Raw genomic sequence first — 18,340 nt, 5'->3', positions numbered from 1 at the left:
TAAGCCAAGGTAGAGTGTGGTGGGAGAATGAGCAGGTATGGAAAAGTGAAATAAAAACAGTTGAATTACTGTCCTGCAGAGTTCTCACTGTTCTACTGAGAAAAAAAATACACATGCAAGATATAAATTGCATCATTTCTATGATTTCACATCTGAGTTAAATGCACTTCTTTTTGCATTTAAAACTGGTATTGCACAATGTAAAGATGAACAGTGAAATCTATGTTAATGATTTAAGATGTTAGCTTTTCTTTACTTAGAAAGACTTTAAATAACAAATAAAAAACATCATGATAAGTGGTGAGACAGAGAAATAACAAAAAAGAAGAAAAAGCTTTATATTTTTAGTACCTTGAACAGCATGTTTCCTCTGATTTTTGAACAAGGGGCCCACATTTTCACTCTGCGTTGGGTTTTGCAAATTCTGCAGCTAGTCCTGACAGCAAAGACAGCTGGCGATCTAGCAGTAGAATCAGTGCGAGTAGGTGGTGGGGACGTGGGGCATAGGCAGAGGGAGAACTTGGGAATGGCTGCTGGGTTTAGAGATGGTGGTGCCATTGGCTCTTTGGAGATCCACCCTTGAAGGGCAGCTTTGTGATTCTCTTCTGGACAGGCTGAGCCTGCGGTGCCTGGGAGGTAGGCCACCTAGAAGGAGGGAGACCAGCAAGTCAGCACCTCGGTGGTGGCTGAGGCCCGGGGGAGTAGCTACTGGGTGAAGAACTGTGGGCGTGGGAGGGGACACGGGAAGGCAGACACCTAAGAGATGGGACAACAAAGAAGGCCCCATAAAGGAGACTGAGAGGAGGGGAGACAGGAGGAAAGGGGGAAATAAGATGACAGCCAGAGGCAGGTATTAGGGTGTTGACTACAGTGGGGTTTTATTAGCTCTAGTGACCTTCAGCAAATTGCTCAACTTCTCTGTGCCGCAGACGAGCACCTATAAAATGAAGATAATAACAGCACTTATCTCGGGGGGATGTGGTGAACATTAAATGAGCAATTATACTAGAAGGGCTCAGAACTCTGCTGTATTAAATTCCTAGGGCTGCCGTAACAAGGTACCACAAACTGGGTGGTTTAGAACAACAGAAATTTATTGTTTTACACTTCTGGAGGCCAGAAGTCTGAGATGAAGGTGTTTGGCAGAGCCACACTCCTCTGAAGATGCTAAAAAAAGAATATTCCAGGCCTCCCAGCTTCTGGTAGTTCCTTGGCTTGTGGTCACGTAAGTCCGATATTCACATGGTGTTCTCTATGTCCCAAACTTCCCCTTTTTACAAGGACTCCAGTCACAGTGGATTAGGCCCACCCTAATGACCTCATTTTACCTTATCACCTCTGTAAAGATTCTGACTCCAAATAAGGTCACACTTTTAGGTACTGGTGGTAGGACTCCCGCATATCTTTTTCCAGGGGGACACAATTCGACCCATCACGACTGCTATGCCCTGTGTCAGCTCCGTATAAATGCTCGTCTTTATTATGATTACCTCCACTGGTTGCGGTTTTCTGCAAAGGTATGAGGAAGAGACCAGCAAGGGACAGCCTGAGGTTGGGGAGCCTGAATTTGCTGTGGCCACAATCTCCACAACAACATGATGTTTCCACAGCAGCACCCAGCAGCCCAGGCAAGGGAAACATGAAGTAAGAAGAGGAAACAAAGAAAGGGGAATGATGCATTCTGATAACGAGTCAGAGTCAACCACGGGCAGGAGTGTCGACTGCAATAAAGAAGGGAAAAAGCTCATCTGCTGGCCTCCCCGACTTCTGGTCAGGGGCCACGAAGGCCTGAGATGCTGGGTAGACAGAAATAAACACCGCCCCTTCCTGACCTCAGCCGACACACTGCTCCCTTCACATACAGAGGGAAACCCAAGTTTTGATCATTTATTAAAATGAACAATAGGTTTAATCTGGGGGGTATGGTAAGAATAAATGGAAAGAGTCCCATCGGATCTGGAGATAAGCAATAGATCATAAACAGGTTGAGTTACCAGAAGTGCTAAGCAAGGCATCACCAGGACAGAAATTATTCCTAGGGCTAATGTGAAGTCATCAATCCCAAAGGAAAAGACAGATGTAGCTGCAAGATGGGCCAGAGCTTAGAAAGAGAGAATTGTTCTGTTTTAGAGGAAGGATTAAAAAAGGGGATTTTTAAAGCTCAGCAATGAAGGACTTGGAGGCAGCAGTGCAGTCCCAGCAATGCCAGAGGTAAGCAAAGCCTGACGGTCTTCCATGCCTCTCTTCCTAACCTGCAGCCCCTTCCAGACTGAATGCTCTTCGGCCACTTTATCCTAACACCAGGAGCAACTGTGGTGGTGCCTTCCCCAGACCAGCCCCCTTGCCAAAGCTCCAATTCTGGAAGCTTTCCTTCTTTCTCCTCTTCTGCTTTAAGACTTGCTTATCCTGACCCTTATAGCATTGCCAGATAAATGGCCAAGTAAGACGATCGATTAATCTGAGTGAGCATGCCTGATGACAGCAGCCTCTGCAGCCTGAAAGAGGCCTGTGCTCCACTTTAACTAAACGATTAACATTCACTCAGGGTCATGGCGAGAACCAGCACTGTGCTCCTCCTGACTCGTTGCATTGAGAACACACCAGCACTGCTGTGATCATCCTGCCCCAAGTGCAGAACAGAACCATGAGGAGACATCAGACAAACCCAAACTCTGGGGCATTCTATAAAATAACCATCTTGTATTCTTCAAGAATACCAATATCGTGAAAAATGAAGACTGAGGAACTAACTGTTCCAGGTTGAAAGAAGTCTAAAGAGACATGACAGCTGAAAATACCATGTGATCTGGGATTTTCTTTTGCTCTAAAGGACATCATAGGGACAACTGGTACAATCTGAACATGGTCTATAAATTAGAAAACAGTATCATAGCAAGGTTAATCTCCTGATTTTGATCATTGTCTTGGTTATGTAAGAGAATGCCCTTGTTGTTAAGGAATACATAAAAATATTTAGGAGTAAAGGATATGTTGTTTGCATCTTAAGAAAGAAAAGAATAAAGCAAATATGGTAAAATGATAACACTGGGGAACCTGGGCGAAGGATGTAAAGGATGGCTTTGTACTATTCTTGCAACTTTTCTGTGTCTGGAAAAATAATAATCAACATTAAACATTCAATAAATAGATGGATTTAAAAGTGTGCAATGTTTTCCAACAGGTCTCAACCTTGGCTGCACATTAGAGACATCTCAGGAGCTTTTAAAAAATATCAAGGCCCAGCCCCAGCCCAGAGATTTAGATTCAATTAGCTGCAGATGAAACTCCAGCCATCAGAATACAAGTCATGCATTGCTTAACATCAGGGATGTGCTCTGAGAAGTGTGTTGTTAGGCAATTTCATTGTTGTGCAAACATTACAGAGTGTGCATACGCAGACCTAGATGGTACAGCCCACTACACACTTAGTCTATATGATACAGCCATTACAATCTTATAGAACGACCATCGTACACATGGCCCATCATTGACTGAAGTGTCGTTATGCGGCACACAACTATATTCAAATTACCCTGCAGTGAGAATTCAGGTTTCTGCAGTTCCAGTAAATTCACTCTTCCCTACAGTCCATGAAGTGTGGATATTGTCAGATAATGTTCATTTCTCATAGCTTGCTTGAATAATAATAATGATAATGATAGTAATTTACAACCTCACATTTAACACTGTGATTTTAACCTGTCTGTGAGACTGAATCACAAACATTTGACATTCTTTAAAGTAAAGCTCTCAATCAACATATCAGACTGCATAAGCTCTACCTAATAACTTACCTTCCCACAGAAAGAGAATATTTGGGTAATGAAGACATATGGTGCAGAGTAGAATTTCATCAAACACCCTTCAGTAGTAATGAGTCACATTCGAGAAGGTTCCACAAGGTTCCACAGAAGGCTATAGTCTGGGTTTGAAGGTCTAACTGCCTTCTCAGGGTGAAGCCTCATGTTTTAGCTACACACAAAGGAGCAATGACCTAAGACATTCCCTTTGGCAAGGCCCTCCTTACAATAACAGACCAAGGGCAGTGGACAGCCAGGTGGGTTTTATGTGTTCTGTTTCCAGACACTGATCTTGTCCACAGTCTGGTTTTATCTTAAACCCAGCTTGGTACCATCCATGTAGTATATGAGATCTCCATGCTAAATTTCCCCTTATGAAAAAAAAACCTTTACATGCACTGACTCTCCAGGGCTTTAGGGGAACGTTCTGGAAACAGAGAAGAAGGAAATAGAGTTTGTTTTGCTGAGGATGGGTGACATTGGGCGCAGGACCCTAATGAGTGGTTTGAGTAGAAAGTTGCCTCAATAATGTGAACCAGATCTTGGCAACACTGGGAGAAAATTTCCCAGCCCAGAAGCTTATCATCTATTCACAGTTCAGAGAGACCCAGGGGTTGAATATGATACTTTGGTTCTTTTTAAAAAATGTATAGTACATAATCATTATTAACAAGAGAAGACAGAGACCTGGAGGAGAAAATTTGTACTCTACATAACATATTTATGTAATGAGAAAAATCACTGTTCGCTGTTCAACATCCAGGGAAGAAAACAGCTAGAAAAGAGGATCTTCATAAACAAGATTTTCCTACTTAATTTTTTATAACATCTGTACTCAGAAGTAAATACTGAATAAACAAGGCATTTGGGAAGATCAATAATGTCTCTTGCTCTGAATTTTCACACATATATTGAAAAATGCAAGAAGATGCTCTGAAATATATATATATATAATATATCATATACATAAAATATATACACAGTTGAATGTGTTTTTACCTTTGTTGCAGGAAGCCGTATTCATTTAAAAGTCAAACTAATCTTTGCTGAAGAACTTGATGCCTTTTTATTAAAAGAGTGTCAAGGGAAAGATGCTTCAGTTTGTTAATATGAGCTGATTCTGAAAGCTGAAGGTCTGTAGCACCAAAATGAGCAGAAATGAGAAAAGGAGCAAAGGCCTCCTGTTGGACAGCATTCTTACATCACCCACTTGAAAATTAAATCTGAAACAGAGTTCTGACAGGCCTGCTATTTTCTTCACTGCCAAGAGCCGCACAATAGACCTTTTTTTTTTTTTTTTTTTTTTTGGACAAAGCTCTCTTAAAATGCTTGGAAATTCAGATGGACTGAGTCATGAAACTGTACAAATACTGCACACCCCTTCCTGCTGGTGACCCTGCTCCCTCTCTTGGAAACAATGCTATATTTTCTCTGTGTTTGGCAGAAGGAAAAAAATATTTTAAGTAGAGTTGCAACTTGTCTGAAAGAGGGGTGACTGGGGGGCACACTCTGAAAGTGGGAGCAGTCCCACTATCTCGCAGCCTCTGGGCAGGGGTGGTGGTTACCATTTCAGAGAAGCCCGTTAGATTCTCCTTCTGGTAAACGTTGGTCCTACAGCGGTGCTTAGTCCATGACCACATGAGCCACAAATATGTCCTAGTAAGTGTATACTGTGCGGTGCAGAGAGGTGAACGCACCATTACATGGAAATAGCACGTGAGAATGTGTGTGTGCGTATGCACGCATGCCAGAAGCCATCTGCACCTGGGTGTGCAGAGGCAGGTGGGGTGGTGGGGTTGTAGATAGGGGGTAGGAAGAATGAGAGCAGGAAAACAGGGAAGGAGAAAAGTAGGTGAGGCCGTGGGAGATGCCAAGGGAAAGAAGAGCTCTGCACGGTCTTCATGACTTTTGCTCTCTTTCTTTTTGCAATTCATATCGAATTACTGCTCCACTCCCCCCTGCTGCCATGCAACTATTGCACTGAGATTTTGAAATAATTGAGATGTGTTGCAAACACATCCTCGCACTGTGAGTGAGCAACTACTTCAAGTCTGAACACCTCTCCAGAGGGATCTTTCAGTTTGACATTAATGATGGCAAATTGTCTAGCTTCAAATGGGGAGGGCCAAAGGGCCAAAGACTCAGGCAAGCTCCTAGACGAAAGGAAGAAAAAAAAAAGCCTGAGTAAAATCTCACTGGGCTAGAGAGTGCTTGACAGTGGCTGGACTTTCATTTCCTTAGCTCTAAGCAACTGAAAACTGCTGGGCTGCAGTAGTCAAGCTGGGCTTGAGGACAAGGGCCACAGAGCTGCATCTAGTGACTCCAGACTCACCTGGTTTTCAAAAGTGTTTTCACTTTCTTCAGGCTCCAAAAGTGCCGAAAATAAAACAAGGACTAGTCCACTGGTCTAGCCCAGGATTCCTCCACCTTAGCACAAGGACCTGATGATTCTCTGTTGTGGGGGTCTGTCCTGTGCATTGCTGCATATGTAGCAGCATCCCCGGCCTCCACCCACTAGATGCCAGCCACACCCCCTGCAGTTGTGACAAATGAAATTGCCTCCAGACATTGCCAAATATTCCTGAGGGACTTGTTTTGACTAAACATTTGGAAAAGCAAAATTTTCAGGGCGTGAAGACAGCCGTCAACTTTAAGGACCATATGGCATTTTTGGTGAATGCTGACAAACCCAAATAAACTGCCTTGAATAACAAACAAACACGGAAGTCCAAGACAATGGAAGACCTTTTGCCTGAAAGCACTGGTCTATGGCTTTTGAGAGCCATACATTATTTAAAAACAATCCTGGGGCATCTAACTTAAAAGAAAAAAAAGAGAGAGAGAGAGAAATCAGAAGAGAGGGACCTTTGCACTTGAACCCTAAGGTTTAAAGAGGCAGAACAGGCAAGACCACAAGATCTGCTCAGTCCCTGCAGTACCAAGGACTTCAAGACCCCTTTTCATTCCAAGGCCGTGCTTGGGGCTGAGTTTTTGCATCCAGTCTGTCCACAGAGCATTTAAAATTGTTAGCTTTGGAAGGAGTGTTTAGTCATTCAGGCCTCCGAGAATAGAGGGAGGTCTTTATAAATGACTGGCCCTTACTTTCACAACCAAATTGATGAAAAGAGGCATGTAAGCCTGAACTTGGGTTCAATGTGCTCCTTTTCATGGAAAGAGGACTATGCAATTGTGTGCATTCTTTAATGTACATCCTTCAAAAGCTGTACAAATTGACCTTCTAGATAAGATCACACATTCTCATTTCCACCTGTCTCCTGTTGAACAGGCAGAGAGGGAAAAGGGCTCGGGGTCCTGGGTCTCTCTTGTTCCTCAGTACAGTACGATGATTTATGATGTCTAAGCCTGAGACTATCAGAAGCCGCTGAACATGAAAAGAGTGAAAAAGCTTCTAAGTCAAGAGAAAGAAAGGAGATGACTTGGTAGTATAGCGTGCTCTTCTCGGACTTTGAAACACTACTCTGAAAGCTGTCACGAGTACGCATTGCACAGGCCCTTGCAGACAAAAAGGGTTATTTTATCCAGATTATTCCCCCACATTGCAGGGGAAAAGGGACTCATTTGTAATCATCAAAGGAATGCTGACAGACTTGAAATGGGATTACACTCTATTATGCGCATCCGAATTAAAGATTTGTTTTGGACATCATTCTTAGGTTTCTCCCTCTCTGCTCCTCCAACCCCAAATGAGGCGATTTGTATTCATGGGACATCTGAGGCAGACATGGCATCAGACTGTACGCAAACATGTGTTTCAGACTCAGTGGCCTGAATTTTGAATGTTAATGTTGCCTGGTTTTCTGTGTGTGGAAAACTTGGTTCTCAGGTCAAAACTAACCCAAGCATGGCTTCATTCTTTTGTTAATGCAGGAGAAATTCAATTTTCAGGGGCATGAGTGAGCAAGTGACCTGGGTGTCAGAGAGAACATAAGGGTCAGAAATGCACATGTGGAAATGTAAAAATCTATGCGTGGGCAAAGTTGTCTAATTGGTTACTAGACCCTCAATTCCAAGCTCTGTGGCTCAGTTACTATTTTTTGGAAAATGTGACCTACCATATCTATTGTTTGTCCCTCAAACACCTTTGTTATTTATGTGTCCATGAACCTACCAAAAAGCAAGCTTTCCTAAGATAGGAATGACACTCAGGTCTGGTGCCTGAGAGACTTTAGAATGTTTCCCATTCTTTCTTACAGAACTACTGAGGCCCACCTGGAGAGAAGTCTTGGGTACCTCAGGTCAGAAGTCATAAGTCAGTGGAAAAGTCCAAGTGGGTCAAGAAAGTGTCTCATGAATTTCACTGCCAAAAGAACAAAATATCTTAGAAAATATCTCTCTCAAGGCAAGGGGATGACACACGCTCTAAGTAGGAAGACAGAGCAAGGAATGTGGGTAGAGTGCACTGGAAGTTGTGCCCTTTCTTTTCTATCTCGTGAGTTCCTTCTAGACTCACTGTCCTTCATGAATTACGGTAGTCCATGGATGATTGCTTTCAGGACCTCTCAAGGACACCAAACTCCATGGATGCCCAAGTCCCTGATATAAAATGGTGTAGTATTTGCGTATAACTTATGCATGTCCTCCCATACATGAGGGGTCTTCAAAAAGTTCACGAAAAGATTTGTATTATCTTTTGATTCTATTCTTCACAAACTTTTTGTGGTACTTTAAATCATCTCTAGGTTACTTTTTATACCTAAAACAACGTAAATGCTATGTAAATAGTTATTATATTGTATTACTTAGAGAATAAATGACAAGAAAACAAAGCCTGTACATGTTCAGTACAGATGCAATTTTTTTGGAATATTTTTTATCTGAGGTTGATTGAATCCATGGATGCAGAACCCATGGGTACAAAGGGTCAACTATACATCCTTTAATAGTTCTTTCAGTAAAGATTTATTAATGATAACTTATCTTTATTTCACACTCACTCTTGAAAATAGTTTAGCTGGGTATATAGTTCTGGACTGACAGTTGTTTGTTTTTTCTCAGAACCTGGAAAATATTATTTCAATATCTTCTGGCTCCCACTGTTGTTGTTGTTGCAAAGACTTTATAGATAATCTTCTTCTCTTATTGCTTTTAAGATGGTCACTTTGTCTTTAGTATTTTACAGTTTCAGTATGATACATCTAGGTACAATTCATTCTATTTATCTTGCTTGGGATGCTTGAATCTGAATCTTTCATCAATTCTTGAAAATTAATTCTAGGATCCTATTGCTTTGAACGTTGCCTCTCCCTCATTTTCCCTCCTCTCTCTTTCTGGAATACTGATCAGATGTATGTTGAATCTTCATTCCATCCTCCATGAGTTAGAAATTTTCTTCATTATTTTTCAGGTCTTTAGCTCTTTTGTTTCATTCTGGATAATTTCTCCAGCTTTATTTTCCAGCTCAGTGTTTCTCTCTTCATCTATACCTAATCTGTTCTTTAACCCATCCATCAAGCTTTTAATTTCAAGCTTTTTAATTTCAACAATTAACTTCAATGATGTGTTTTTCATGTTAGTGGGATATTTGGTTCTTTTCCAAATATGCCTGCTCTTTCTTGATAGCCTTTTGTTCCTTTTTCATGTTTTAGGTTCCCTCTTCTCTTTATTGAGAACTCTGTTGTATTTGCTGCTTATTGTTGCTCATATAATGTAAGCCTGGAATGTGTGTTCATAATCAGCAGAATTTCATCTGGAGAAATTTTAAGGGGACTGTGTTGATGTTTCCATGCAGGGCACATCTGTGTGTTTGTTTTGCCAGGTTCCCTGGAGCAACCTTATTAGTTTCTCAGCTTGGGTTTCCCAGTAAAGGTAATGTGAATTCAAAACCCAGACTCTCAAAAAGTCATGGCTGTGGTTACATATTCTCAAAAGAGATTTTTTTTCTCCAATCCTAAGACTAGTTTCCTTGTCATGTTTCTTTGCAAGAAAGCTGATTTGTTTCTCATCTACCTTTTTATAAAGGCTTATAGCTGGCTTTATGTGCAGATCTTTATTCCAACTCCTCATTTTACATTGGTCTTATCTCTTGCCCTCATACACCTGTTAGATCCTGGTTGTCAAGAACATCAAATGGTCCCAGAGTGACCCCAGGGCTCTCTCCTCTCTCTTCATTTTTGTTCCTTGGATAGTTTTTATATTTAACCATTCATGCATTTAAAAGACATTTGTTAGATTTTATTCAGCAGTTCTAGGTGTTTTATTGAGGAAATAATTTCAGAACACCAATTCCACCATATTTCCAGGAACAGATTACAGATCCTATTCTATAAACAGTTCTTTGGGACTGGATGATGCCATCTTTAGATAGCATGACATGGAACGGACAATACCTGTAAGTCCTGGGAAAGACTTGGTCTGGTAGACTAAGAGATAAACATTACAGAAATAGCATTGCTCTAAACTACTTATAATTTATTTATTTTCTTTTCTTTCCTCAGTATTAGAAAAGCTGCCTAGATTCAAATCCCAAAAAGTTACTTAACCTCTTTACCTCTGTTTCTTCAACTTTTCAATAACAGAATCTCCTCTGTAGCTATGGTTGTGAGGATTAAATGAGTTAATGAACATGAAGTTCTTAGAACGGTGTCTGGCATAGAGTGCTTTATGTGCTTGATAAGCTAATAATATTTTTAACTCACTAACTCCTCTTACTTGTGCTGAGAGAAGCCATATAAAGAAGTTACTGCCTAGGCTGGGCCAGAGTTTTAACAGGAGATGGTGCAAACCTAGAGGCCAACTAAGGGTAGCAGTATGAGGAGGAAGGGGAAACTCAGAGAGAACAGACTGGAGTCACTTGACTCCAGTGTGGAGAACACACTGAAGTCACAGCTGACCTTCCAGTACTAAAATCTTGGTGACTGTAGGATTTATGTTAGTAAGACAAGCTATTTCCTTACAGAAAGATACAAACACATTTATGTTAGTAAGACAAGCTATTTCCTTACAGAAAGATACAAACACATCAGCTTCATTAAAATAGTGACCGAGTACCATAAAACTTCAGAGTGCCCTCACCCCTGCTTTCCTGTTCCATTGCTCATCCTGAATGACTAGAACATGGATTTTTGAAACTGGAAGTACTAGGTTCAAATCCTGCCTCTGCATTTCACTAGCAGTGTGGAGCTGGGGAGAGGAGTCGGCAAGGCTTGGGGAGGGGTGGGTCACAGGGAGTGGTTGTTCTCTCAGTGTGCATGACCCCCAAAGTGGTGGCTTTTCAAGAATTTTAAAGGTACTAAGCTGACAGGATGGCTGTGAAGACCAGCGATCTAATTTTTTTAATCATGAACCCCATCAGTAAGAACATTTTGAGAACATACCTCTGATACATGTACATTTCTTTATAAATTATATACTGTTCTACTTTCAATCTATGTGTTAATCATTGCAAAACCTAACTTTTTTTGAAGATGAAAAAACAAATAGACAAGAAGAGACATTCTAACATTTTTTTCCTACTTCCCACTGCACCACTTTGTGGTGCAGCCACTTTGGAAGTACTGTGAAGGAACAGGTGAGAAAAGGCCAGCCTATTCAGTGTGCTCCTAAAACAGCAGTGGTCACTCTATGAACTATCTAGAAAGGCTAGGCAAATTGGGGCACCTTGCTCCCCCACTCAACACCCCGCAGGTTGAGTCCCCCAGCCTGGCTCCACTGCTAGGCTGACTTCCCGGAGCTGGGGCCTGCCTCTGCTCTGCTTCCTAGCTGGGTGATCTTGGGCAAGTTAGTTACCCTCTCTGGGCTGAGTTCTCATCTGTAAATGAGAATAATACTTACCTCACAGGGTTGCTATGAGGATGAAATCAGATAACACTGAGCTCAATGAATTTTTACTCCCTTCTATTCTGTTCCTTCCCTGAAACTGCTGCTAGGCTGCCCTTTCCAATAAAGCACATGGGAGACCAAAGCCATCAGTAACGGGACAACTTGCAAGCCGTGACACCTCTTCTCTGCTACAGAAAGAGCCAGCAGAGCATTTTTCAGATGTACTTGCTTTCCATGGAAACAGAACAGCAGTTTCAGATGCTTGCTCTTTGTCTCTCTTCTGCAGCAGCAGGACAACTACTTTGGACGTTTGGTTTATTTCTCTTTGGTTGCGAGCTGGCTTTTCACTCCATAAAAATTTTTAAAGTGAAGATAACCCCTGAATAAAAGGGTGATGTGACTAAGGCATAATAAAATGCAGAGGGGTGTGTGTGCGTATGTGGTGTGTGTGCACACGTATGTGCACGCATGTGTGTACATGCATGTGTGTATGTGCTGGGAGATGGTGACAAGCTAGGAAAATACAATCCTGGTCTCCCTGGCAGTGAGCCCTGTGGTTGGGGGTGAAGGGGACACCCAGCCATGATTGTGTGCCCCTGGAAGAACTGACACACAGGCAGGAGGTGGCCCTCCCCTCCAAACACCAGAGCAGTTATTCTCAACTCTGGCTGGGCATTAGAATCACCTGGGGAGCTTTAAAAAAGAGATCAATGCCTGACTCTTTCCAGAAGTCCTGGGGTGCAGCACATTTTTTAGTCTCCCCAAGTAATTTTGATGTGCTGCCAGGGTTGAGACCCACAGGTTATCTGAAAGCAGAAGAGGAAGATTCAACTTCTCCAAAATGGACAACTGTGTCCCTTCAGCCAGGACCTAGTTCCCACCCCAGGGGCATCCTAGAGCAATTGAATTGCTATATTTCTACATCCTGAAATTCTTTGCCCATGAAATAAGGAGCTACCAGTCAGGTTTATTGTTGGGCTGCAAATGATCTACATTATAGGCTGAACTGTGTCCCACCAAAATTCATATGTTGAAGTCATAACCCCCAGTATACCTCAGAATGTGACTATATTTGGAAACAGGGTCTTTACATAGGTGATTAAGTAAAAATGAAGTCATTAGGGTGGGCCCTAATCCAGTCGGACTGGTGTTCTTACAAGAAAAGGAGATTAGGGCACAGACATACACAGAGAGAAGACACTCAAAGAAGACAGCCATCTGAGCCAAGGAGAGAAGCCTCAGAAGAAACCAATCCCGCCAACACCTTGATTTCAGACTTCTTGCCTCCAGACTGAGAGAAAACAAATTTCTGTTATTTAAGCCACCCAGTCTGTGGCGCTTTGCTACGGCAGCCCTGGCACACTAACACTACCTGGTCCCAAGTACCTCTTATTGCTTCCTCGGGCTACAAATGGTGGGGAGCAGAACACTGGCCCAGGGAGCCTCTTCTGTCATACAATGACCTTTCTTTGAGGTCTGGGGACATCTGGGTACAAGGAAGGCCATAAAGCCTGCCCCACTCTCCTTGTTTCCCACCCCTTCCCCCTCCTGCTTTCCACAGTCACCACCACATGCCCTAGGGCACAACCACATGTGCGAACATATGGTCATGACTACTTTGTCCACAGGTAGGAGTTCTCTAGAAATTCAGTAGGAACTAGAACAATTTTCTAACCTTTCCCTCCCTCCCTCCCTCCTCACCTCTACCGGCAAACCCATCAATCGTTTTAAACTTCTTTGAGAAAAAAGAAAGGAGAAAAAGAACAGGAGAGAAAGGGAAGAGAAGACCCAGTTTGCCCTCAGCAGAGAATAAAACCACCAAAAAAATCAGCAAATACTGAGGGACCATCACAAACTAAGTCCCAGAGACATACTGAAACACCACTCCTTAAGGTAAGGCAAAATGTAGAGGATCCCTTGCTTTTTATGGCTGGAACTCATATGGGCACCCTCCCTCCTCTCAGCCTTCATCCCCATGCTCCAGCTCCCTCCCTTGTTCCCTGAACACAGAGGATGATGGGGATGACATTATACTTTTATGTTTTGGGGGGGTTTTGTTGTTTTTTAAATCAATGATCAGTTTGGACATCTCAGGGCAAACCCTCAATTTGGGAATGCATTAAAAAAAAAAACAGAACTCCATCCCAAAGAGGAAAATGGATAAAAGCCAAGCATATCTGAGTATGGGATTAAGGATCAGAGGCTCTAATTTTGCATGAACTGCTCTTGCTTTCACTGGGATATGTTTTTAATGCAGTGATGATAGCCTTCCAGTGGCCGCTGGCAGGATCTCAATATCTTCAGGGATGAGAGAGAAGGGGGTGTTTGGGAGTCTGTTTCCCAGCAGGCTTGGAGGTGATTAACACAAGTCACGAGCACGTAGAGGGAGTAGGCGGCCACGATGCAGCCTCTGGGATATTAAGAGTAAGATCGATGCTGGAATCCCCAGGGCAAAAAAAATCAATGACCCAGGAAAACTACACCAGCTGACAGCCTCAGGAAAAGGCTCAAGGAAGAGTGGCAAAGAAGAGAAAGGCTTAAGTAACTTTCCAAAACTCTGCACTGCTAATCTCCTGGGAGGCCGTATATTATACAGACAATGGCTGGGACCCCTGGCATTCTGGCGTTTGCTTTCTGGTGGATAGATCATCCTCCCTCCTTTTTCACAGGGCAAAGGGGTCCCAAGTGCCCTTCATCCTCCACCAGTTTTTTATGTTTCCCTTATTTAGACAAAAAAGCAAGTATCTATACTATCAAACACTACTCTCTAGCCCTCAGCTACTGTTGTTAGGCTCTGCGGGGAGGGTCCACTCTCTCTTTATAGGTCTCTGTTTGGTTTCTATATACTCTTCGAAGTTCATTAAAAGGAACAGGACCGCCTGTCCCCTGGAAAGCAGACAGAGAGCTTTAAGGCCACAGTGGGTTTGGAATTACGTGATCAGGATCCACTGCTTCACCAAAACATTTAACTGAATATTCAGACTGTCCTCTTTGGAGCTTAGAAATTTTCCTCCATGCTGTATAACACAAGGTTAGTGGGTCCCTAAAGGTTCGTTAAATTTCAAGACAAATTAGCCAACTTTGGAAGACTTCACCTTTCTGTCTCAATGAGACTTTTCTAATGTTTCCCTGATCCCACACTATATAGAATTTAGGTTTAAATGTGAGTGTGTCTGTGGTCTGGAGAAACATTATGTTTCTTTTCTTCTCCCAAAAAGGCTCCCTGACACTTTCTCCCTGGTCTTCAGATCTTTGGAGAGCATCACTGATCAGAGGGAAAATGGGGGTTGGTTGTGAGTGGACCTGGCAATATCACCACCTACTACTGCTGGCTCAGGGAGTTTTAAACCCTGGAATTCAGGTTCCCAGGGAAAGCAGAAGGAAATGCCTTTTATCATTTACATTATTTAGAAGAAATTGTAGCAAAGCATCCATTTCCTTCAGAATACAGCCTCCCAGGTTACATAGCTCAAGTCCACAATTTGTAATAGTTGCTACATACAGACAATTCCAAACTTGGGTGGTAACCTACAGACTATTACAAGTATTGCTACGGTTTCCCTAAAGAAACAAACTTTAAGTGTCTATAATCTGTGAAAACAATCTAATGGTTAGACCGCATTTTGCCTAAAGCAATATTTGTTCAGTTGCAATGATGTCACAAAAAAGGCTCGTCAGCTTTCAATTCTTTCTTCACCATATTCAAAGTCAGGCAGTGGCTGAACTCAAAATTGCTCTCCACAGCTTAAATCAGCAAATACAGAGCTTTTCTAGCAGCCAAGAAAGTTCTATTACAAAAAAAAAAAAAAGTCAATAGCACTTGAAAAGCCCGATGCATTTCCCCAGCACATTTACCACAGAGTTCTGATCCTGTGCTGCTTGATTTTAAGGGCCACGGTTTGCTTGCCAAATAGGCATATCTTGGCTTCCTTTGCTAGGCAGGAACACTGCCTTGATATTAAATATTCAAAGCAAAAGACCTCCAACCTAAGGGCTCTCAGCTAACAATGACATTCTCTGTAAGTAAACTAGAAATCCAACTCAACTTCTGTTTTGCCAGTGTTCTTTGCCATGTACGGATCTACAGCACAAGCAGGACTGAGGAGTGACTCCGTTTACCGCGATTATATTGCAAGATCCTGCACCACCGGGTCCTACAGGGACTATGCAAAGCCTGGACTTGGCAGAAGATTCCTAGGCAAGGGGGAGTGAGGCTCAGAACTGCTCCCCCAGCTGGGCTGGGAAAGAGTGAAGGCCTCCAACCTTGCCAGTTGGAGACCCAGGACTGTTACCTTTGCAAAGGCATTTGTTACCCTAAGCAAGTGCAGCGCTCATATAAGGATGCGCTCCTATAGCCATCACCAATCTAGAAACTTTTTTCACTTGGCGGCGCCACAACTCCAACCTCAGAGCTATCTGAGATCCGCTGTAGGAGCCTGGGTCCGAGTTCCCAAAAAGAAAAGCCTCATCTTTTACTCGGGAGGAGAAAGTCGTTATTTTTTACAAAGGAAACTGGGCTTGGAGACGGGGGAGCTCTTGTATCTTTCGGCGGTAAAGTTATGCCCCCGAGTCTTCTTACTGTTCAGGAAACTGTCATCTCTCTCTGCTTCTCCACCAGATCTCCAGTGCCCGCGGGCTTTCCTCCCCGCCTGTCGGCTCAGACTTCAGGTCAGAAGTCCCCTGGGCTAGTCTCCTTACATGGGCACCCGAGAAGCCGGCTGGGGCACACCCGGCCTATGCGGGTGGCAAACCAAGTGCAACTCCTCCGACCACAACACGTGTATTTTACAGCGCTGGGCGCGGCACAGGGCTTAAGGAGTCTCAAGTGAACGCGCAGTCAGGGCTGGGTACCTGATGCTGGGAAATCGACGAGGTCAACAACACGGCGAGAAACTCTAATACACTACCTTCCTCCTAGGGGGGTTCCCCTGCCGCCACCCCACATGCAGCCACCTATATGCCAAGGGCTCACACTAGGCAAGAAAACTGGTTATGAGCTCGTCTCAACTTTAATCCAACCCGGCCGTGACCCTCAGGCGGCTACCCCCAATCCAGGGTTCACCTGGGCGCACCGCGGCGCGTGGGGCGCAAGGCAAGGGAGGGCGCTCTTACCGGAGAAGTCCGTGAGCGCTGCGATCTCGTTGGAGCAGACCAGGACCGCGCAGTAGAAGAGGCGCAAGAGCTGCCCCGGCGGCTCTACCTGCCTGCGGAGGCCGGGATGCTGCGCGGGCTGGGGCGCCGGCGGCGGGCGCGCGTGTCCGGGCAGGAGCATGGTGCACGGCGCGGTGGGACGCGGGCGCGGGCCCGGGGCGCACGGGGGGTCGCAGGGCGGAGGGCGGCGTCACATGGCGGGGCTAGTCGGTGGCCAGCGGCTCCGCGACCCCCCGCCGCCTCCCGGCTCAGGCTGCCAGAGCCTCCTCCCCCGCGCGGGCCCGCCTATGCTCCCCAGCAAAGGGGAGGGGGCGGAGAACTGGGGCGGGGCGAGGAGCCCCGGGAAGGATCCGCGTAGTTTCCCCGAGAGGAAATCTCCGCTGCCGCTGCGCCGGAGGAAACGAGGGAGGCCGTAAGGAAAGCGTACCCTTCGTGCGCCCCGCAGCTGCGGAGGTCTCTGGCGCGTTGCCCGCTGGGGAGGGCGCCCCCAACAGCGCGCCCAGGGCCGTGCGACTTGAGCGCCCTGGTCCCAGTCCCGGATGCGGCCCGGCACCCCTGGCCCGGCCCGCGCTGGCCAGGCGCCAACCTCGCCCTGGCGGCCGGAGGAGCGCGGCCGGTGCCCGTGACGCACTTTGGAGCCAGCGCTGCGCGTGCAGCCTGGGCGCCCCAAGGGTGGGGCCCGGCGGAGCCGCGGGAAGTTGGGGTCCTGGAGACGACCCGCCGCGCTCCACGTGCAGAGTCAACAAGCACGCGCAGTTATCCCCATTTCATAGAAAAGGAGACTGAGCCCCGGCGCTTTGCCGAAGCTCACGCAGCCAGGACGGCGGCGAGCTGGGGGTGTCAAAACCAGTCGGATGGCTCCAGAGCCGGTTTCTTTTCTTTCCGACTACGCTTCCTTTGGGTGCTGGTTGTCTGCAGCGCTGGGGGATCTGACACTGGACCGGCATAAACAGTCGCCGAGAGCTAATAGATGGGCTTTGTTTTTAAATGGGCCACAGCATCTTTCTGAACTTCTCGATTACGCGCAGTGTTACCCACGTTTGGACGCCCAGACCCTGGGCGAGGAGCGGCCTGCGTAGCCCCGGTTCCGGGCAACTGAGGACTGGTGCGTGGTGGCCCCGCGGCTGCCGGCCGGGTACAAGTACCTGGGGCCCAGCGACCCAAACCCTACGGGCTGCGCGGGGCGTCCGGGCGGCGCTGTGCTGACGGGTGGGAGGAGGCCGGCGCTAGGCACAAAGTGTTCCGGAACACCGCGGGGAGCGCTTGCCAAGTGTGCGGCGGGCGTGACGCGGAAACGTAGATAGTGAGGCCCAAGGGCGGGGCCAGGCGCGCTGCCCCGGTAAGCTCCGAAGCCGCGAAGGCCCCTGAGTGTGGCGGGGACGAAATGTGGACGTGCTGACCTCCCTGTCGGACCCTCTTAGAGGTGGCCCGCAAGGATTCCGGAGGGGTGGATGACACTGGGTCCCACACAGTGCTCCGCAGGGGCTGGGTTGGCTGAACTGGGATTCCCGGCCCCTTCTTCCCTGTATGGGAATGGAGTAGCAAATGCTGAACATCAGTGTTTGTCGAGCGGGGCCCAGTCTGCTAGGCACAATGATTTTTTAAAAATC

General features: G+C 45.5%; 1 protein-coding gene across 4 annotated transcripts in view; it reads right to left on the bottom strand.

Annotated features, from left to right (window-relative positions):
• The window catches only part of EVA1C (eva-1 homolog C), an 83,131-nt gene extending 65,315 nt beyond the window's left edge, over positions 1-17,816 (bottom strand). For 3 of the 4 annotated variants that reach the window (XM_063107492.1, XM_063107495.1, XM_063107501.1), the window contains exon 1: positions 16,692-17,053. In XM_063107492.1, coding sequence (XP_062963562.1) covers positions 16,692-16,851 — 160 coding nt within the window. In that variant the 5' untranslated portion in view covers positions 16,852-17,053. Of the gene's footprint in view, positions 1-16,691; positions 17,054-17,768 lie in introns of those variants that run through there. The other variant, XM_063107505.1, reaches the window with a different exon arrangement.
• Positions 17,817-18,340: the final 524 nt, after the last annotated feature.

Source organism: Cynocephalus volans, chromosome 1 (assembly GCF_027409185.1).
Source record: "Cynocephalus volans isolate mCynVol1 chromosome 1, mCynVol1.pri, whole genome shotgun sequence".
Lineage (NCBI taxonomy): Eukaryota > Metazoa > Chordata > Mammalia > Dermoptera > Cynocephalidae > Cynocephalus > Cynocephalus volans.
This window is presented reverse-complemented; position numbering and strand designations above follow the sequence as displayed.